The following is a 22,177-nucleotide window of genomic DNA, read 5'->3' as shown; positions in this document are numbered from 1 at the left end:
CAGAATGAATAGGGAAACTTGGTAGACTTGAGAAACAGACTAAATGGAACCATCAGCGGAAGGAAGTCTGCATTTAGCCCACAAACACTCTGCATTTGAGCTGCCTTGGACATCTGACTGTTTCACAGACTGCAAAAACTCTGCCTGCCCCTGGGACATTGATGGAGTGCACTTTGCAATTGGGATCATATGCTGAAGGAACGCTAATGATCAAATAAAATACATGTTACATGTGATCCCAGCACGTGTGCCAGTATCATGCAATTTAAATACTATTTAAAACTAGTAGGTCTGGTTTCATCCTCCTTTGTCAGGGTATTACTTGCCTTTATAGAAATCCTTATTCTCTGCTAGGAAATGCTGAGTTATTTATAGAACTTGTAAGAGAGTTGCTACAAATAGCTAAGAATATGAACTGAGTGGATCAGGAAAGGGGACAAATCTCTGTGTCTTCCCTTAACTGTGATTTGGCCAAATCATGAGACTATTTCCACAACCAGTTGGATACAGAAAAGTTTGCTAGGGAAAGGAGGAAACAAAAGGGTAGCTACCCCGAGAACCACATGGTAGTTGCCGAACCCCAGAACAGATGGGAGTGCCTACAGGCTCCATATCTGCTTGGGTTTCCTGCTGCAAATTCCCAATCTTGCTCCTTCTTCAGCCTAGGTCCATCCAGCAACAAGTAGAAAAGAGTATCTACAGTTCCATACTCTGCCACACCCCTGCAGCCCTCTTTCTGGCCAAGTCTCTCAGAGGATATAGCATCACGTAATGAGGCTTTATCTTAAAACTATAACTGCAGGGAATAACCAAGAGTCAGACAAAATTAACCTTGTCCCAAGCACAGAGTGTTCTGTTCTTACTCATAAACCTGATGGGAAACAGATGAGTATATAGAAAATAATCACATTTTGCACTTAGAAAAAGATGTTATCCAAGGACCCAGAGAATCCCTTGATGCTCTTCCTTGAACTTACTTCCTTGAACACCTAACTACACCGTGTACCACAAGGCAGTTGCAGGACTGTAGTGACTCCAGGTCACTCCATGCTGTCAGCCTCTTTACATCCTCCTACTGACGCACGGAACTGGCCTCAGCCCTAGCCAGTCTAGTTTCTGCCACCTCCAGATGAAGTTAAGAGGTTATCCTGGAGAAGACTCAGCCCTAAAGGGAAAGGTAACCAGCAAAGACATCCATTCTATCAACCTCCCCCTTTGGGTCTACCTGCCCCGTTGGCCACATTCCAAGCTGCTTCCTCAAGAGACAGTCTTTCAGGACTCAATGAAGGGGATCATCTAACACAATGCATGAATGCGGTTCTGGACAGATTCAACCAATTCCTCAATTTGGTCCAGAAAGACCATGAAGACAGGCTCTTTGTCAGAGTCCCTATAACACCTGTTTTGCCCAGAGGCTGCAGAAAGAGAAGGTTGCAAACAGGAATGGGAAACAAGAAAGGACCATTCCTACCCCAAGGGCAGCCCTTCTGTATACAGGTCTGATCTTAACAGCGCCACTTGATGCTTCCCCTCTGCTTCCCTTAGAGACTACAGCCTAAATCCTGAAGTTTGTGGACAGGAAGCTCCTCTTAACATCTTAACTGCACTTCTTTCCTCCGTGTCCACGTCCCAGGTTTTCATTTTTTACTGTGGTCCTCTTCAATCCCAAACCATGGCTCTCCCGGATCCTGCCTCTGTTCCAGTCAATGTCCTAAAGCAAAGCGGCTGCAGAGCCAGAGGCAGCTCTGCTTGAAGAAAGAGAACCGTGCCGAGTAAGCAGAAAGTTTATCGAGAAAACTTGCTCCGTGAAACTTCAAACGCGAAAGCACGGCACCGATCTGACGTCTGAGCTCACTGGGAAGGTATCAAAAGAGACGTCCTCCTCCTCTCTTCACCAACACAACTCTCGAAACTTGCTCCCCCTCTTAACCTACGGGAGAGCCGGGGTTCCCAGAGCCGCCCCTACCCTGTGCAGTCTCCAGCCCTCTGAGCTCCGCCAGCCGCACTCCTCCAAAGCCCTCTCCTATGCTCCCCAGGCCCCGCCTCGCCTCCCCCAGCCCACTTCAGCCGCCCCCCGCCCCCGGCTTCCCCTCGCCCACTAATGACCCCCTACAGGCGCCCCCTCCTTTCACCACGTTTACAGTTCCCTCTCTCCTGTCGCCCCCCCCCACACACACCCCCAACTCACTCTATTCTCCTAATCCTAGTTAACCCTTCATCCTCCCTCGTTAACCCTTCGCTACCCACTGGCTCCGTTAACCCCTTTGTCCCCATTCTCAACTTGAGCCTTAACTCCTTCCCTCGCAGCAGGACGCCCTCCTTCTAAGTGCTTTAACCATTCTTCTCCACCTCCTTCTCCCCAGCAAATGACTTCGCCCTCGGCGCTCTAACCCTTCCCATCCCGCCCCTGTCCTTCTCCCCGCGGCCCAGAGCATACCAGTACTTGACGATAGCGGTAACCTGGAGCGGGTTCGGCTGGTCAGGGTAAAGGCGGCGGCACTCTCCGTAGATGGCGTGCAGTCCCGGGGGGAAGAGCGAGGCGAAGGCCGGGGGCGCATTAGGGCCAGGGGCCGGGGGCGCGGTGGGGCCGGGGGCGCCGCTAGGCCGCAGCTCCGCCATCCGGGCGCGTAAGGGCGCTGGGGGGACCGGGGAGGGTGGACGAAAGGGAGAGCACTGACGCGCCAGCAGGCGGACTCCGTGGGTGCGACTCCCCGAGGCGATGGGGGCTGCAGCGAGGTCTAGGCTCCGCGCCTGCGCACCGCGCACAGTCTGCCCAGGCCGTCGCCGCCGCAGAGACGGCCAGAGGGTGCCTTGGGGGCCGCGGGGCGCTCAAAAGGGCGGGGCGTCGGAGCGCCCTATTCCGGCATCCATTGGCTAGTGTCTGTGCCAGTCACAGGTGGGGAAGGCGTGACTTGAAAGTAGGTCCCGCCTCCTTCTCCTTGTGTTGGGGCGTCCCAAGGCTCTTGGCCTCCCCCTAGTGTTAGGAGGAACCCAGGTTTAAATAGAGATGTTGCGGCATCCTGAGGTGCTAGGGTCCCACGAAAGCAGTGGGAAGTGCGCCGCCAAAGAGTTTGTCACTATTCCAACATGATGCTAACAAGAATTTAAACATAAATCTGACAATAATGGATTGATTCATTCACTCCTTAGTGTGTCATTAGTTTTAACAGATTATAAATCTGAATGTTTCCTACCGTCTTTGAATGTCTTTCTGACATTCTTACTGACTGACACTAACACCGCCAAATTCAGGAGTCCTATGTTGAAATACTTATTTTGGACTCCTGTTAAAAGTGGCAAGAGTTAGTTAAACTAGGATCAATTTAAAAGACTTGGTAATTTTTTTTAAGTTTGAGAGAGAGAAAGAGAGAGAGAGGGTGAGAGAGCACGTGAGCAGGGTAGGGGCAGAGAGAGACAGAGGGAGAGAGAGAAGATCCCAAGCAGATTCCCAAGAGAATCTCCACTGACAGCGTGGAGTCCTATGCAGGGCTGGAACTCAGGAACGGTGAGATCAGTACCTGAGCCAAAATCCAGTCAGACGCTTAACCGCTTAACCAGGCGCACCAAGACTTGGTAATTTTTTTGATAAATGCTTTTAGTGATGGCAATCTCTTCTTTGTTCTGTTTTATGCAGATGTATGCAGATTGCCTTGAGGAACACCAAAATTCGTTATCTACTATGGATCTGCTCTTTCCCATTACCTTTGACTTTCTGTAACTGGGAGAAGTTTTAAAAAGATTTTATTTTTTAAGTGATCTCTACACCCACCGTGGGGCTGGAACTTACAACCGCCAGATCAAGAGTCATATACCCCACCGATTGAGCCAGCCAGGGATCTCTGGGAGAATTTTTAGTTCCTAAGGCACCGGGTTGAGAATTATTTTCCTGTGTACAGTAAGGAATTCCAAGAGAAAGGAATAGAAAGAAGTCCTGATTACCAGTGCTATTGACTAAAGGGTTCTTGCAATTTGAAGCGGCGGGAGGAGGGAAGGGTGCCTAATCTGGAGAAAAATGCATTGGTGTCATTTGAAAGTAGTGACACAAAACTTCTCTTCACCTCCATTTTCTCATTCATCAATGTCAATTCTAATTCTCCATGAAAAATAGAGATATTAAAGCAGTTCCTGAAGCTATTAAATGAACGATGTTTTAAAGAACAAAAGATCATCTGTACCCGTAGTTACAAATGCCAGTCTTCAGACCAATGTTAACCTGTTGCAAAGTCTACACCTACCCAGGAATAAATGCGAAAAGAAGCAAAAAATGTGCCGGTTTTTTCCAAAAAGCAAATTTTATAAAATGCATTTTCTTTTGTTCTGAGAGTATGTCCTCCTTCCCCGTGTGCGTGTATTAAATGTTCCTTTATTAGAATGTGATGCTGATAAATGTTTATTAATGTCTTATTGACCCAAATAAAAATACAGCAATTGTCCAGGAGAACTGGTGGCAGGGACTGACCTGGAAAATCTAAACATCCACGAATTACCGGCCAATTCAAACCCAACTACAGACAAGTACTCCAGAAGACTACATACTTCAGCATGCACTGCGAATCCCTTCAATGGAACTACAGATCCAAGCGTGCAATACAGTCATCAATCTGCGTCCCCGTCTATTCATCGAAGGAGACTACAAAGCCCAGGGTACTGTGCGTCGAAATGCGACGCCCTACTCAAACTGGGCGGGGCTCCAAAGGGGCCTGGCGAGTTAAACCCAGGGGTAAGGCATGCTGGGGGTTGTAGTTCTTCGGAGGCGAGGTCTGGCCGCTCCCTAGCCGCCTTGGACCGGCGGCTAGACTGCGCATGCGTGTCAGTGGCGTTAGCAGCAGACCCGGCTGGCAGTTCCTTCCTCGGAAGGAGATATTCTTCTGCCATGGAGTCCTACGATGTGATCGCCAACCAGCCTGTCGTGATCGACAACGTGAGTTGCATCTTTCCTATCCCTAAAGGGGTTTATGCTCTCTTCCCCAAAGGGATCGCTCCCGGGTTTCGGCCTGGGCCACCGGCTCTTTGTCACTGGCCCAGCCTGTCAGGCGGGTTCAACCGCCGCCACCTCCGTCCTCCCTTCACCCGTAGTCCATAGGCAGGGCGGCTGGCCAGCAACCATGGGATGGAGAAGTTTGGGATGGATAAAGGCAAAGGCTGTAGTCCGAGCCGGGTTCTTGGGCCCTTGGCTCGAGGGGCCTTAACCGCTCTGTGAGCGCCCGGCGTCCGCCCCGTCCCCTGTTTCCGATCATGCTATTGGTTGTTCTGGCTGTCCATCTTGGCCGATGACCCCGCCTCTGGGCCTTGCCGGATGAGGGCAGCCCTCCGCAGTGATTGGCTTGCGCCCCTGCCGTTCTTCCGGGCCGCCATAGTAGTTCCTCTCTCTAAGGGGCGGGTGGGTGCACGAGGGCTGTGGGGATTGGCTTCGGGAACTCACAGCGGAGGGGCCTGACGGGCTAGGGCCCGCCCCCGGGTGGGGAAGGGCTAAGTTTCCTTCGGTCCCCAGCAGGGCGGGTGGCTTGGTGGTGTGTATGGGTGGGGCTCGGGAATCTGGTGCCGGAAATGGCCAAAGGATTGCAGTTATTTCTGTGATAATAAATTACAACGTTAATAAAGATCCAGAAGAAAGAGTGACCAGGCAAGCAGGGAGATACTATCCTTTTCGGAATGTGGGAAAAAATTACTAGACATATTTGCCAGGTGCTCTAGCACGTACAGGGGGCTTTCACATACATTTGAATTGAAAAATTGGGTGCACAGTTAGGCAGGAAGTTTGATCCTCGTTTTACGAATGAAAAAAAAAAAAAACCTGAAGCACGAAGAGGTGAAGTGAACCCAAGGTCGTACAGTGGAGGTGACCTAAAACCAGTGCTTTATCCGCTATTCCTCCTGCTAGTAGCCAACGTATATGCATCTATAGTGACAAACGGAAAGAAACTGAATCCTGCTTTTATTTTGGGCGGAGGGTGACTTTTGTAAAACAACTGAATTTCTACCTTCCACTGAAAGGCTTCGTATCGCTGAGATTGGTTGGTACCTTCTGTGCCCCTTGAGGCAAAACTGCCAGTTCTGTCCTAAGCTATCAGATTCATTCTGTTGATCCAGCCTTGAGACCTTAGGCATGTTACAAGGTGCTTTTGTTTGCATCATCTCCTTGAAGCGTCAGCTCTAGTAGGTGGATAAGAATTACTTTCCCCCCGTTTATGCAGAAAAGTGAACCTTAGAGGTTAAATAACAGTCAGTATTGAAGCCGCCTGTCTTAGAAGTTGAGCCAAGACTCAAACTGAGATCGATCGGGTTCCAAGTTCCTCACTTTTTTTTTTTTTTGGGGGGGGGGGTCTCCCTCACTAGACTGTTAAATGCTTGGAGGAAAAGATGGTATTCCTTAATTTTTTTGTTACTCTCCCCTTCCCGCCCTCCTTCATACACACAGCATCTAGAGCCTATCACCACTATGTGCTCAATAAATGTTTTTTGTTGGATTGATGAGTGGGTGGATGAGTGACCAAATGTCACAGTAACAAAGATGCCCCTAAATAAAGATTTGAGGTGGGGAGAGAAACCTAGTCAGTTGCTGCAGCGGGCTGAGTAGGGGTCCTTGTTAATTGATTTTCAGAGAACACTATTTCTATCTTCAGCCAGTTTATGGGTACTTCATCTGCCTTTTTCTTAATTTTAAAAAGAAAAAAAATAGAAATTATCGATTTCCTGTTTCCATCAGCGATGCAGAAGGAGCAGTCTGTCCATCTTATTAGATCCTTTGATTCTGGAATTGTTGGGCAGGAGTTCCATCTGTAGCCATTTTCCTTAAAGTCAATTAAGCTAATGCTTTTTAGTTTCTCCTTTGTCTCTCTCCATAGTATATCTGAAATACATCAAAGCAGTGGTGCATGTTGAGTTTTAAGACTTAAAGAATTGATTTGTCTATTTTCTCTGGGAAAATATTTTTTTATTATGCCAATAATAATGCCAAAAATTGAAGTAGGAGAAATTCTCTCACATTATTTTTTTTTTTTTTATGTTTATTTATTTTTGAGAGAGAGAGACAGAGTACGAATTGGGGAGGTGCAGGGAGAGAGAGGCAGACAAAGAATCAGAAGCAGGCTCTAGGCTACAAGCTGTCAGCACAGAGCCCCACACAGGGCTTGAACCCACAAACTGTGAGATTGTGACCTGAGCTGAAGTCGATTGCTCAACCAACTGAGCCATCCAGGTGCCCCTCTCCCACATTTTTAGATCTGGGGCCTCAGATAGTTCTTCCTGTTTGACATTTAGAGAGCTTTATTTTGTTTCAAAGTGAAATAAGGATAGGAAAAATAATTTGAAATATTTGAGCCAACTTTATATTATTATGAGAATGGTGTGTATCTAGCAGATTTAACTGCTCCATAGCTTAATACATTGCTACAATTTTATTTCTGGGCTACAGAGAGTATAATTAAAAGGAAAGGAGAGCAAAGAACAGGAGAAAGAGAGAAGAGGCTCATTATCATTTCATAGCCTTTCTCAGTCTTAAAATAATTGTTGACCACTCCTTTCTACCTATTCTGGCACCAAACCAATTCATCAGAATTTAATGAGGAAAATGGGAGGGGAGGTGTACATACATGTACTTTAATGACAACGATAAACTGATAGGTGTTTTTAAAAACTAAATACAAGTCATTCTTCCCAAAGGTATGTAATGGATAGTAATACAAAAGGAGGGCAGCTCCCAGGCCACATTTTGAGGACTTATTTTTCAGCTTTCTTCTTTTTATTATAGAAAATGTGAAACATAAACAAAAGGAGAGGAAGAGTATAACAAATATCCACATATTCACCTAGCTGTAACAGTTATCAACTTGTGGCTAATCTTTTTTAACTTATTCCCACCTACTTCCCACTCCCATACCTTTATTTTTTTTTTTTTACTTTTTTTTAATTTATTTTTTAAGTAAGCTCTATGCGCATTGTGGGGCTTGAACTCACAACCCTGAGATCAAAAGTCACATGCTCTACCAACTGAGCCAGCCAGGTGCCCTCTCCCACACTCTTCTAAAGACATAATCAGTATACTACTATCAAACCTAATACAACTCATAATTCCTTAATAACATCAAATATTTTGTCAATGTTCAAATTTTACTGATGGACTCAATTTTATTATTATTAGCTTTTTACAATTTGTCATCAGCTCTTGAGATGTACTGATTCACTTAAGTTTAAGAAACACTAGAATTAGCTGAGGAAATGAAGTCACTATATTTATTTTCCACTGTCACTTGCAATGTGATATTGACCCCATTGGTTGTACAACAAGCAACAGCAAGAATCCATCCCGTTTGTTGGCAAGGCTGAGAAGAGGTGACTTATAAAGATAGCTCACTGTTCAATTATGTGTATTTTGAGAGCCAAGGATGTGCTTCACACCAACCTAAACACTCTGAGGGTAAAAAAGAAACCAGGTATCATGTGGAGGGGGAATATATCATGAATTAGTTGCTGGCAATGCCTTGAATAGGAGTTTCAAACTCAGTGCTTGCAGAGGCCAAGCAGGCACACAAAAAGGGGGAGGAAGAGAGTACCTTTAAAGAAGTCTTGAGGAATCTGAAAGGTGCTTTGAGCATGTCTAACCAAAGGGCCGGCTGCTTTTCATTTCCAGCCAGTGGTCCCCATCCAGGAATGCAGGCCCAGTGTTGCCGGATTTTCTGATGTTTCAAGAGAAATCAGAAACACCAAATTTTATGTGCAGTCTCTAATTTTTAACTGTTGGAAGTTAACGTAAAAGTAATTCATGGTCTGCAGAGACGGAAAGTAGATTAGTGGTTGCCTAGGACTGGTTGGCAGGAGAGGGCAGGTAGGATGGAGAGAGTGACTGCTAATGGGTACAGGTTCTGGGATGATGAGGAAGTTCCAAAATAAGATTGTGGTGATGATTATACTACTCTGAATATACCACGAACCATTGAGTTATATACCTTAAGTGGGTAAATTATACGGTAGCGAATTTTATTTCAATGAAATTGTTTTCCAAAAAGTACTTTGTGGGCCAAAATATATCTTTATGCCCAAATGAGCCACTAGTGCCCTAGAATCTGAGGCTCCACCTCTCAGCATCCTTTTCCCACTTGTAAAATGGAGACAACTAGCCTCTTTGCCAGCATGTCAAGAATAATCAGGAGTGCTTAGGCTAAAGGTTGCCCAAGCCCCAGGCCCATAGTTAGCAGATAACTGGGAGAGCCTTGCTGAGGGATTTGCTGTCTGTTTGCCTGCTTCAGAAAGAGAATGGTCATTGGTGACTGGCCGCAGACTTGAATCCTCAAAAATCAAATATTTATTATGGAACTGCTTTTTCAAGAAGCCTCTGCAAGGCGTTTGTTTACTTGGCTTTGCCAGAGTGAATAACAAAGAAAGTGGCAGCTCATTTGCCAGGTACATAGTTCCTAGTTAACAAATACTATTAAAGAAATTGACAGGGCCTTTTTTATAATCTTTGGTTTGAGCAGAATAGAAGCCGCTCAGCCGCCTCCTCCGTCCCACTCATTCTTTCCCCAACTGCTGGCCTAGCAGGCCAGCTCTTGGGACTGCAGGGACAAGCCGGGTCTGGCTCCACCTTGTGCATCATTCCCAATGCTGCCTCCACCTATCCAGCACCACCTCTGCCTGGGGCTTCTGGCATTCCAGCTGCTGGTTCAGGTTCCATATTTTAGGCTTCATCTGCCAATCGTTTGAGCTTGGATTTAATTTTAGGCAGCCAGCATCTATTTGAGTACCCTCAAATGCCAGATACTGCTGATATAGAAAGTCTCTGAGCTTGAGGACCTTGGGCTGAAAACAGGCAAAAATGGAAACCATAAATTCAAATAGAAGGCAGAAGGAAGGGGCGCCTGGGTGACTTAGTCGGCTAAGTGTCTAACTCTCGATTTTGGCTCAGGTCATGATCTCATGCATTCGTGAGATCAAGCCCCACATCTGGCTCTGCCCTGACAGCCCAGAGCCTACCTGGGACTCTCTCCCTCTCCCTCTGTCCCTCCGCCTCCCCCTCCCTGCCCCAGTGCGCTCCAACACGCGTGCTCTGTCTCAAAATAAACCTTAAATAAAAATAAACATTAAAAAAAATAAATACAGCAGAAGGAAATGCAGACTACCTTGTGGTATTGTGGTACAGGTAATGGTGATTCTGTGAAATAATAGGAAGAGGATAATTAATTCCAACGGGATTATTCTTCATGAGGAAGGCGATGATATTTGAACTGGGTCTTTATACTCTCTTGCTAGGAGGGCCAGAGAGGAAGAAATGAACCTAATATCTTCATTTGCCTTAATTTACTCAGACTCTAGTCTGATTTTGCTATTAAACTCACAATTAAATATCCAGGAAAATCGTCTCTTCAAAATATCTAGAGTCTGAAATGTAGGTCTCATCTTTACCTTTCTTGTTTTCAACCTCTGCCAGGAGGTCCAATTAGTCTGTTGGCATCACCACACCCAGGTGAAGGCAGTGAACAATTACTGGAAGCGTGAGCCAACAAGTGCCCGGAGTTCTGTACAGTGCTGTGCGCACTACCCATGCCACCGTCCCAGAGCCCGCAGGCTGCGGTACGATGGTTCTCCCTCCTTCCCAGTCTCTCAGCTCAGTTTACAGCTGCACCTTTTCCAGGCTCCTTGCTGTCCTGCCCAGGCCGATGAGTTTGCACATTGTCTCCTGTTTTTTCTGTTGGCAGAGGTTCCTGCTGTCTTAGAGAACTGGCATTCCCTATCCTTCAGCCACCCCATCCTCTCTGTTTTGCCAGAGTCAGGCACCAGAATGGCCTATCTACCCGCCCCCCCCCCTCCGCCCCCGCTTCTCCTATAGAAGAGCAGGAATAAGAGACAGAGAGGGAACCAGGGATATTGCAGGAAAGCCTTTGGTGCAAAGATAACCTTGGCTATTTAGCATCTCCTGATGTGTTTACTGCTTGCTGCGTGGGTTTGGAAATACCGCTCTCTGCCCCAGGAGAAGTGGTTAACAGGCAGCAGGAAAAGGCTTGCCCCTACTACATGTGCAGCTGCAAACCGTGTTGGGGTAGAAGGGTGAGCATATTGGGTGTAGTGGTGCAAGAGTTAAGAAGGAAGAAGACAGGCTATATTTACAAGCAGTAGCAAACCTCGACATCTGTCCTGCACAGAGTTGGTATCTGTATCTAGAGTCCCTGTTTACTTTGGTTGGGCCCCAGGAGGTACCAGAGATTGTGGTGGGGAAGTCACTCTCTTCCCCACCCGACTTACCAAGTATTGGAGCAGCAGGATTGTAATGTGGGGTCTCTTTGTAGCTGATGCTTTAGAACTTCCCTGCTCTTTACAATCAGGAGACCAGTGAGTAAAACAAAGCATAATAAAAAACAAAAAGCAACCACAATCCTCCAAGAAAGTGTAGAGGTTTGCCCCTGCAGTAAAAACCAGACAACATGTGCTCCGTCGGAGTCAGCTTCAAGCATGGCAGTGTTCCATGGTGGTGTCTGTCATAGAGACCCTGAAGGGCAAGGAGAGTTCAGGCTTGAGCTGGGAAAGTAGGTTAACAGCGTCTTGGTGGTTTAACAGAATCATGCGTTCTTCCCACCTTGGTTATGTTCCTGAACTTGGCTGCTCTGGTGCTTCTAGGTACTTTTCTCTTCTCTCCTCAGGTTTTCTCTTTTTCTTCCCTGTGTTAATAGTATTTTTTTTATGTTTATTTTTGAGAGAGAGTGAGCATGCACATGGGGGAGGGGCAGAGAGAGAGGAGGACAGAGGCTCTGAAGCAGGCTCTGCACTGACAGCAGAGAACCTGATGTGGGGCTTGAACTCATGAACAGCAAGATCATGACCTGAGCCGAAGTTGGACTGAGCCACCCAGGGGCCCCAATATTATTTTCAATTCCAGAAGTAAAGCATGTTCAATGTAGAAAAGTCAAAGAATAAAAAAAAAAAAAAAAAAAAAATCAAATAATACTTTGAGTGTGCAGTGAAAGCTCTCCTCCCCGTCCCTAGTCCCACTTCCCTCCTGGTGACATGTGTTCCCTCTATAAATGCTCATACAGATGGATATACTATACGCAGATAGAAGGTCGTCTCTGTTAAATAAAAATGGAACCAGGGGTGCCTGGGTGGCTCAGTTGAGGGAATGACTCTTGATTTCGGCTCGGTCATGATCTCACAGTTTTGTGAGTTTGAGCCCAATGTCAGGCTCTATGCTGACAGTGTGGGGCCCACTTAGGATTCTCTCTCTCCCTCTCTCTCTCTCTCAAACAAAAAAACTTTAAATAAATAAATAATAAAAAATGGAACCGTATTATACATATTGTATGATATATATCTCCTCTTGTTTTTGTCATACTTCTGACTTTTCTTTGTCTCTCCTCTCTCCTCAGGGATCCGGTGTGATTAAAGCTGGTTTTGCTGGTGATCAGATTCCCAAATATTGCTTTCCAAACTAGTAAGTAATTGTGTACCTTAGTCAGAAGCTTGAGAGGTATGTGTTGCCTGACCGGCTCCGTTGGTGGAGCACGCGACCCTTTATCTCAGGGTTGTGGGTTCGAGCCCCACATTGGTATGGAAATTACTTAAAAAATAAATAAAATCCTTTAAAAAAAAAAAAAGCAGCAGAAGCTTGGGAGGCTTGTCAGCTTTGTTATGGGGTCAGCCCTCTACCTTTTGGAGAGAAGGGATCTCTCGTTTGGGTCAGAAATTTGAAATAATATACAAAAAACTTAAAATAATACATGTTCATTGTAGAAATTGCAGGAAATGCAGAAAAGTAGAAAGAAGAAAATCAAAATCAACTGTAACCTCACTCCTCAGAGATAAACACAGTAGAACTCAGTCCAGCTCTTCCTGTCTAAGCATACACATCTGCACATCCTTCCTGTGTTATGTCATGAAAGGAAAAGTGACGGTCCCCCTGATCTCTTTTATAGTGTGGGCAGACCCAAACACGTTCGTGTCATGGCCGGAGCCCTGGAAGGTGACATCTTCATTGGCCCCAAAGCCGAGGTAATTCCCAGTCCTACTGTAGAAGCCTCAAGCCAACAGAGGACCTTCATTATTCCCAACATGGGCAGTGTCCCAGCAGTGGGACAGCCATGAGTAAAAGGAGCAATTTCCTCTTAAATCCCCCTTTGGTCCTCTCATCCTAGGTCTGATTGGTTCATTTCTCTCAGGAGCAGCCTCTGGTTTTGGAGAGGAAATATCTGGAAACCCACTTTGGGAAATAGAAACCAGTCTAGAAAATAGGGCTTTTGCTTTCCTTCTGTATTCTGTCACTACCTTGCCAATGATGAGATTAGCTAGCTTGGTTCTTGTTTTGGCAAAAGGGATTCAGGGGGATATCCTAGCTGGGATACCCTGGGGATGAGTTAATTAGCATAGTTTGGCAGAGCCCTGGGGCAGCCTCTGGATACAGAACAACAGAATCATTGTTGCCAGCCTGGGCTGCAAGTGCTGACGCCCAGAGGTGGGAGCCAGGAGATTGTGTCCTGGGATCAGGCAATGAGAAGGGTGCCTCCTGTCACTTGCCATAAGGGCACCCAGGGCCCAGGGAAATGCAGAAGCCCTCTGCTTTGCCAGCTAATCAGGCAGTGAGAACAGTTTACAGCGTACAGTTTAGAGACTTGGCAAATGGGGGCCTGCCTTTAGCCCTGGCTGAGGACTGTGGGGTGGGAACTCCCTGTGCTGGAAGAGTGGGCCGCCTGGCTGAGAGACTGGCTGCTGCTGTAACTCCTGCTCTCTGCCCCCAGGAACACCGAGGGCTGCTGTCCATCCGCTACCCCATGGAGCACGGCATCGTCAAGGACTGGAACGATATGGAGCGCATCTGGCAATATGTCTATTCTAAGGACCAACTGCAGACTTTCTCAGAGGAGGTGAGGGTCCTATGAGCACGGCACCCATGCACAGTGTGAGAGCTGGACAGAGCCACTACCCCAAAGAGGAGGAGGAGGAGGAGGAGGAGGAGGAAGGGGAGGAGAAGGAGGAAGGGAGGATAACTGCCAGGAGGGTTTGAGTCTTACCGTGGCACCAGGCCATGTGCTCTTCAGACATGTTTGCATTCAATCTTGAATAGGACACCAGTCCTATGAAATACAGATAGTATTATCTCCGTTTTACAAACAAGGGAACAGAAAAAACGTTCAGAGAAGCCAAGTAGTCTTTCCAAGATCACCTAGGGAATAAAGTGGTAGAGCTAGGATTCAAACCCATGTCTTTCAGACTTCAGAGCTTATACTCTAACTTCTAAGGAAGAAACTCTCAGCTCAGGAAAACAAAGGAAGGTGTGTCCTAGACATCAGAATTTCCAGGGGAAGGAGATACAACGTCTTTCAAAAATATATTCAATATTTAAATGTAATTTTCTATTTAGAAAAAAATTTTATACTATTTTTTGTTTCATAGTAATTCCAAATTTAGAGTTTAGCAAAATCTTCTGGACAATTGGAGATTTACAGTAAATACAGAGGCCTATGTAAGAAACTTGGAGGATAGGGAGGGGAGGAAGGAGGCAGAGGCAAGGACGGAATGAGACTTCAGAGTGAGCGTGAATTTGGAAGGCTGACAAACTGGCTCACGCTGGGGTAGATGGCAGGTCCAGCTTGCCTGTTTTTGGAGGGAGGTTCACAAAGTTCCCCTCGGTTCTCTAGCATACCACACAGGGGCCTCCTGCCCGGGTGCTAATGAGAGGTAGAGATCTCACTTGGCCCTGATTGCCCTCTGGGCATCTTTCACCAGCACCCTGTGCTCCTGACGGAGGCACCTTTAAACCCACGGAAAAACCGCGAACGAGCTGCTGAAGTTTTCTTCGAGACCTTCAATGTTCCAGCCCTTTTCATCTCCATGCAAGCTGTGCTCAGCCTGTGAGTAGCAAGCAGCCTGGCCCCTTGCGGGCAGAATGGAGGCTGCCTCTCCTTTGGGTAGGAAAGGGGGTATGGAGATCTTCTCCCAGTCTCGCTTCTCTTATTCTCTCAGTGGTTTGGTGCCCAAGGCTCTCTGCTGTGCCTGCTGGGAAGGCCACACGCTGCTACAGCTCTTCCTAAAGGCCCCTGTAACTTATTGAGATATTTATCCAGTGCCTGTTTATGCCAGACACTGTGCCAGGCTGGTGACAGAGTCGTGATGAAAACACCACCATGGTCTCCGTCTTCATACGCCTGTCATGCCTGTCCTGCGCCCAGCCTGCCTCACACTAGGGTTAGATCTAAGGCCAAGATTATACACTGGTGAGCTGCAGATAGGATGTGTTTGACCCTAGTGAGCCAGCATTTTGAGTTTACTTATTTATTTTGAGAGAGAGAGTGCATACATGCGAGCGAGGGAAGGGTAGAAAGAGAGTGGGGAAGAGAGAATCCCAAGCAGGTTCCACGCCCAGCGTAGAGCCCAAAGGAGGGCTTGATTTCACGAACCATGAGATCATGACCTGAGCCGAAATCAAGAGTCAGACGCTTCACTAATTGAGCCACCCAGGCGCCCAAGCCAGCATTTTAAAATTGGGAGATTTCCAGGGCACCTGGCTGGCTCAGTCAGTAGAACATGAAACTCTTGATCTCAGAGTCATGAGTTTAAGCCCTACATTGGGCATGCAGCCTACTTTAAAAAAAAGGAGGAGGAGTGGATTTCCTATCAACATACTAATTTCTGGAAAGATCTGGCAATACTGGGCATGTACAAAACATAGGACAAAAGTCAGCTAGAGCTGAAATAGCCACTGCCATGTTAGGTAGTTTGCAAGTTTGACTTCACCGCAGCCTGCTCTATTCCCTGCTGTCCTCCCAGCACGAGGCAGCGTCAGTTGCTACTTATCAAACATCATGGGTTTTTTCCCTTTGGATCACAGAAATATATGTCTGTACCCTTGTCTTTACCAAAAGAGGAAAAACAAAAAACAAAAAAAAACTACGGACCTAGGAGGCCATGTGGGAAAAAAGCAAGTGTTTTGTGGAAGTGAAAATATTCTTATTTTCCTTTCCTACCTGGCCCCTGTAGGCATTTGAGTTTTTTCTTCTTGTCTGGGAAGTAAAAACTGCCCCTGGGCTGGGACCCTGAAGCAGTTGAAGGCTAGGCTGTCTCCTGAGATTGGAAGGCCTCTTCTTCCGGAACAGGGGAGGGGCTGGGAGAGGCTGGGCTCCTTTCATTCAGGTTTTTCAGGCTTGCTTATGCTTGGACTTAGTACTGTGGCCAGTCTAAGGCCCCTAGAGAAAGGCAGGCTGCAGCTTAGCTTAGCTGACTTTGAATTCTAAAAAAAAGCGAGTGTTTTGCCATAGTAAAGAGGCAGGGGTTAGTGACGATTTGTTCCCTGTGCTGCAGTTATGCCACAGGCAGGACCACAGGTGTGGTGCTGGATTCTGGGGATGGCGTCACACATGCTGTACCCATTTATGAGGGCTTTGCCATGCCCCACTCAATCATGCGCATCGACATTGCTGGCCGAGATGTCTCTCGCTTCCTTCGCCTCTACCTGCGGAAGGAGGGCTATGATTTCCACTCATCTTCTGAGTTTGAGATTGTCAAGGCTATAAAAGAAGTGAGTGCTGCCCCATGGGCCCAGGGATGGGATGGAGAATGGAAACAGGGCAGCCGGGACCTCTGTGACCTGGAGTGAAAAGAGGCCAAGCCCCTGTCTTGGGGGGGGGGGGGGGGATCCCTAGTCAGGCTCTGTTCTCCCCAGCCAGGCCTCCTGGCTACCCTGTGATCCCAGCTAGGCCCCCCTCACACTGACGGTCACTGTCCCCAAGTGCTGCCATCTTGTGGGAAAAAGGGAGGTGCTGCTCTTTCTTAAGCTGGTGATGGGTGTACCAATGTTCATTATGTTTTTATACCTTATGTCCAAATCAGGTATGTTCTTTTACATCTTTGAAGAAGTCACAATACAGTTTTCTTTTTAAGTAAACCAGATCCTTCTGCCACCCACGGCTCTAGGGAAACCTCTGAGCTGGGTAGACAGGCCCCAGAACCATGAGTAGTAGAAGGAAGAAGCCTAAGTCTAGATTAAAATTGGGTTGTGGTCTCAGACCCGGCTCCAGAGAGCCAGTTTCCACGCCTGCCCACAAGGAAGGTGGAGCAGGTAGGAACTCCTGTTCGAAGTGCCACCCAGTGTAGGCCGACAGGCCATCCTGCCCTGGCTCCAGAACAGCAGCTCTGTGGACCTTTAGGGCAATCACTGTGGAGAGGCTGATATCTGCAGGAGTGCATCTGGAAGCCCTGGGGCTTCGACCAGGTGGGCCTAAGTTTCATGCCTGCCTGACTCCTGCTCGGTTCTGCAGAGAGCCTGCTACCTGTCCATAAACCCGCAGAAGGATGAGACACTAGAGACGGAGAAGGCTCAGTACTACCTGCCCGACGGCAGCACCATTGAGGTAGGCGTGGATCTCCCTTCAGTCGTCCCAGGCTGTCAGAAGCTCTGAGCCCAAATAACTCCCCAGGGGGAGGCTGGAGTCAGATGCACCAGCCCTTTTACACCCTCTGCCTGGAGCACCGGAGCTCTGGAGCAGCACTGTCTCCCGCAGAACGAGGCGTCAGGAACTTTGCTTCTCCCATGTAGAGGAGAGGAAGCATCAGGGGCATTTGCCTAGGTCAGGAAGGGGTTCGGAAGAGGGTGGTTCGTGTTCTCCATAATCACTTGGGTACAGTATAGTGTGAGCTGCCTCTTCTATTTTCACTCCCAAAGGGACCTCAGCCCTGGTCCCAGCCTCTGAATTTGCTCTCCACCCTACAGATTGGTCCTTCCCGATTCCGGGCACCTGAGCTGCTGTTCAGGCCAGACCTGATTGGAGAGGAGAGTGAGGGCATCCACGAGGTGCTGGTGTTTGCCATCCAGAAGTCGGACATGGACTTGCGGCGCACGCTCTTCTCTAACATCGTCCTCTCGGGAGGCTCCACCCTGTTCAAAGGTTGGTCTTTGCTCTCGGCCCATCTCCAGGAAGTTTCCAGATCTTGCTGGGCCCAGACGCCCAGAGGATTGACATGAGATTCTCCTGTCTTGCCCATTCAGGTTTTGGTGACAGGCTACTGAGTGAAGTGAAGAAACTGGCTCCGAAAGACGTGAAGATCAGGGTAGGAGCATGGTGGGGGCTGGCGCTGGGGCTGCGTGGAACCGGGGCTCCCCTCCAAGGCTACACAGTTCCCAGATTCCACATTGACTTTGAGGTCTGCCAGCGGGAAGAACCCATTTTCCCTCTCCTTCCCCACAAAAGGGGGCAGTTCTGAGACCCTGATGTGGCAGGGTGTTAGGCTAAGGGCCCACGTGTGGTCTGTCAGAGAAACTGTAGCATTGGCAGGCTGACTCTTGCCGCTCTCGTGACACAGTCCGACATCTTGGTGCCTGTTGAGGGGAGCGAAATGTTGGAGTGTAGTTCCTGCCATGGAGTCTGCTTCCCATCAGCCCCCAGCAAAGCTGGATCTTGGCCCCTGTTAGCACCAGCTTTCCTGGGAGCTGTAGATACTTAGCGCTGCTGGAAATCTGCTTCTCCAGATGAGTGTCAGGTTGGCCACAATACCCCCCAGAGAGCCCACTGGGTCCAGCAGGGACATAAGTGAAAGCCTGTTATGTGAGACAACACATCCACTGCCATGGGCAGTGGAATGGGCCGTAAGGATGAGCGTTGGGCAGAAAAAGGACAAGGAGGTTGAAAGTCTCAGATTCCTCTTTCCACCCACCTTTTCAGATATCTGCACCTCAAGAGAGACTGTATTCCACATGGATTGGGTGAGTAGTTCTCCTAGGGAATAAGAGTGTGACAGGAAGTGAGGGCATCATTACCACTCACCACCCCATCCCTTGAAAGCAGAGCCTCATCTGCTTTGGCCCCACGGGGACTGGCTGGCTCCACGAACACTTCCTCCCTCTCACAACATTCCTTGGGATTCCCTCCACTCCAGGGGCTCCATCCTTGCCTCCCTGGACACCTTTAAGAAGATGTGGGTCTCCAAGAAGGAATATGAAGAAGACGGTGCCCGATCTATCCACAGGAAAACCTTCTAATGTTGGGACATCATCTTCACCTCTCTCTGAAGTTAACTCCACTTTAAAACTCGCTTTCTTGAGTCGGAGTGTTTGCGAGGAACTGCCTGTGTGTGTGAGTGTGTGTGTGAGTGCGTGGATACGAGTGTGTGCGCATATGCGAGTGCCGTGTGGCCCAGGGATCCCAGGGCCCAGAAAGGACGATGAACTACCCATGATGGTGATGGCCTGAGGCCTGGGGTTGACCACTAACTGGCCCCCAACAGGGAAGAGTGCTGGCAGAGGGCCACTTCGTCAGCTGGGCCTTTGGCTGGCTGTGTGGGACTATGTTTACTACCATAGGGAGACAGAGAAGGTAAATCCCGGGAGACCTTGCTGCTGCCCATCCCAGGCTGGGCTAGCCCCACCCCGTCCCACCCCCAGGGTGCCCTGAGGCCCAAGGCAGCCGCTGCCTCCCTTGCTGGGCCTTCTGCTCTTGATGCCAATCAATCATGGACTGAGGACTGGGGTCAGGGTTGAGTTCTGTCTGGTTTTGTTGCAATTTGGGTTCGGGAGTCTGGAAAAGCACTCCAGGAGCTGTTACTGAGACTCTGGGGTCAGGAGACGGCAGGGTCCCCTCAACCTCACCTGGGGACCAGTACCGCGCTGGGCATTCAAAGAGGCAGGAGTAGTGCTACTTCTGATTGGTGGCAGAGCGAACACCCCAACCCTTAGCCCCTGTCCAGGGGGGTCTTGGGAGAGTTTCAGGAGCCTGTCAGCCCCAGGCCCTGTTACTTGCTTTTCATCCATCCTTGGGCAATGCCATCTTCAGTTTTATTTATTGAAGTGTTTGTTCAGTATGGGACTGGAGAGAGGGAGCTCATCGCCTCCTGCCCACCAGTCACCCTGTTCACACTAATGTTTACAGCACCTCAGTTTAGCATAGCGTCCAGGGCCCCGCCATTCCCTGCTAATGGTGAACCGACAAGTATCCATAGGCCTCGGGCCTATTTAGGATCAGAGGCTACATTCAAAGTCACTACCGCCAGCCTCTTTTTCCCTCTTCCTTTTGCTCACTGCCCTGGAATCAACAGGCTGGTTGCCGGTTAGATTTTCTGAAACAGGAGGTAGAATTGCTCTTTGGCAGAGGCCCCTAGCAAAGGAGGGGTACTGGGATCCAGCGCTCTTAGGACTAGAGAAAGAGCTGCAATTAACCAGGTTGCCTTTTCCTACTCTAGCTGACCCAGGGGGGTAGGCTGTAGAGGAGAGAAGGCCCCCCACTGGGCTGATTTGTGCCATTCGTAATTTTGGACTTGTCTAGTTAAGGAGGGAGGGGGCCAGACCAGAGTGCCAGGAACTAATGGGCCTAGGCTCATCTCCTCTCCAGTGGGGCCCGGTGCCTACCCTGGACTGGGCTGGCCTAGCAGTGTCCAAAAAGGCTCCTCAGCCCAGATGTGCAAAGCTGGGGCTAGCAGATCTTCACCGGCACCCTCACCTGTGACACCGAGACCCGCCCCAGTCCCAGATTCCAGGCAGCACTCCCCCCATGCCGTCCAACGACCAAAGGCCCTGCCAGGTATGGGCCACAGCAGCAGGTGTGTGTGAAAGCGATGTGGCGACCCGCAGACTGCAGTGTGCTTAACCAGCTCACCTCCCTTCTCTTAGCCCAAGCCTGTCCCTTGCACAAACCACGTTGCCTGGTGGGGCCCAGTGTACTTAAATAAAGTCGTTCCAATAGACCCGGCAGCTGGGCCTCTGTCTCTTGGTGCTGGGTGGGAAGAGAGGAGCTGCAGGCCCTGAATCTGAGGCAGTGATTGGGCCTCATCTGTCCTCTAGAGGGCACTCTTGTACCAGCAAGACTCATCTAGCTCTCAGCCCAAGTCCCGGCCTGTCAAGTGGACACAGAGAAGATGGTATTCATGCCAAAAACCCAGGGACTGAGGGTCCCAGCCCTGCACACATACACAAAAACCCATGAGTGAGACCACCTCGAATGAGGGGAGCAGCTATTGACATCCCTGAAGTCAGAGGCTCTCAAAGCTTCCACACGGATGAGAAGCTCAGGAACTTATTAAAATATAGTTCCTGGGGCATTCTGACTAATCAGTTCTCCATTTGAAACCTGTATGCTTGGGGGGGCGGGTGGCAGGGATTGCCAGGCATTTTACAAACACTAACGTATTTGATCCAACAACCCTACAAAGTGTGTAGGTATTTTTATTATCCACCTTGCAGATGGGGAAATAGAGCCACAGAAAGATTATGTAATTTCCCAAAGCTCTGCTCTTTATTAGCTAGGATATGAACCCAGGCAATACAGCCCTAGAGCCTAAATCTTTAGCCACTGTATAGACCTTCAAAAACCATTGGCCTTGAGCAGTAAGTAGTTCCCAATCAAGCCAATTTTGCCTGTGGGACACATTTGGTGATGTCTGGAGACATCTGGTTGTCACAACTGGTAGTGAGATGCTACTGGCATCTAGGAGAGGCCAGGTGGGGCGCCTGAGTGGCTTGGTCGGTTAAGTGTCTGACTTCGGCTCAGGTCATGATCTCACGGTCCGTGAGTTCGAGCCCTGCGTCGGGTTCTGTGCTGACAGCTCAGAGCCTGGAGCCTGTTTCAGATTCTGTGTCTCCCTCTCTCTCTGCCCCTCCCCTGTTCATGCTCTGTCTCTCTCTGTCTCAAAAATAAATAAACGTTAAAAAAAATTAAAAAAAAAAAAAATAGGAGAGGCCAGGGATGCTGTTATAAATATCCATAACAAAGAACTATCTGGCTCCAAGTATCTCTAGGTTGACAAACACTGGCCTAGAGCACAGGGGCATTAGTCACAGGTGCCCAGTAAAATCACAGAGCTTTCCAAAACCCCAGTGCTCAGGCCATACCCCAGATCCATGAAATCCGAATCTGGAGGAACAGAACTCAAGACCTCAGCATTTTTGAGAGCTCCCAGTGACTCCAGGGTTGGGGACCTCAGTCTTGGAAGCAGCTGCTCTTGCTCACCGTGTCTGGCAGTGGTGTATAGGAAAGGCACCGGGACATGACCACAGGCCTCCAAGTCATTTCGCTCCCAAATACCCATGCAGATACCAGTCTGCATGCTTTTCCTGCTCCCTCAGTGAAAAATCTGATGAGGGTGCCCTCCCCCATCACCACCACCAACTCATCGGCAGAAGAACGTTCTCAGGGTACTTTTCCTATTAAGTGAGGAGTCCTGTTCCCCAGCCCCACCAACCCACTGCTCCCACACACAGCACACGCCTCAAGAA

The 22,177-nt window shown here is 48.6% G+C and overlaps 2 protein-coding genes across 4 annotated transcripts in view; one reads left to right on the top strand and one right to left on the bottom strand.

Moving 5' to 3' along the window:
• SUFU (SUFU negative regulator of hedgehog signaling) overlaps positions 1–2,816 on the bottom strand; it is a 117,153-nt gene extending 114,337 nt beyond the window's left edge. For all 3 annotated transcript variants that reach the window (XM_042909348.1, XM_042909350.1, XM_042909349.1), the window contains exon 1: positions 2,438–2,816. In XM_042909348.1, the coding sequence (XP_042765282.1) occupies positions 2,438–2,619 (182 nt within the window). In that variant the 5' untranslated portion in view covers positions 2,620–2,816. The remainder of the gene's footprint in view (positions 1–2,437) is intronic.
• A 1,971-nt stretch (positions 2,817–4,787) lies between these two features.
• Positions 4,788–20,649, top strand: ACTR1A (actin related protein 1A). Its single transcript, XM_042908165.1, has 11 exons — positions 4,788–4,921; positions 12,354–12,418; positions 12,900–12,975; positions 13,719–13,844; positions 14,707–14,831; positions 16,279–16,495; positions 17,235–17,327; positions 17,687–17,861; positions 17,963–18,024; positions 18,636–18,676; positions 18,850–20,649. The coding sequence occupies exons 1-11, from the start codon at positions 4,874–4,876 to the stop codon at positions 18,950–18,952; spliced, it is 1,131 nt and encodes a 376-aa protein (XP_042764099.1). The 5' UTR covers positions 4,788–4,873; the 3' UTR covers positions 18,953–20,649.
• The last annotated feature ends 1,528 nt before the right edge of the window (positions 20,650–22,177 follow it).

Source organism: Panthera leo, chromosome D2 (genome assembly GCF_018350215.1).
Source record: "Panthera leo isolate Ple1 chromosome D2, P.leo_Ple1_pat1.1, whole genome shotgun sequence".
Taxonomy (NCBI): Eukaryota; Metazoa; Chordata; class Mammalia; order Carnivora; family Felidae; genus Panthera; species Panthera leo.
Note: the sequence above shows the minus strand (reverse complement) of the source record. Positions and strands in the feature narration are given on the sequence as shown.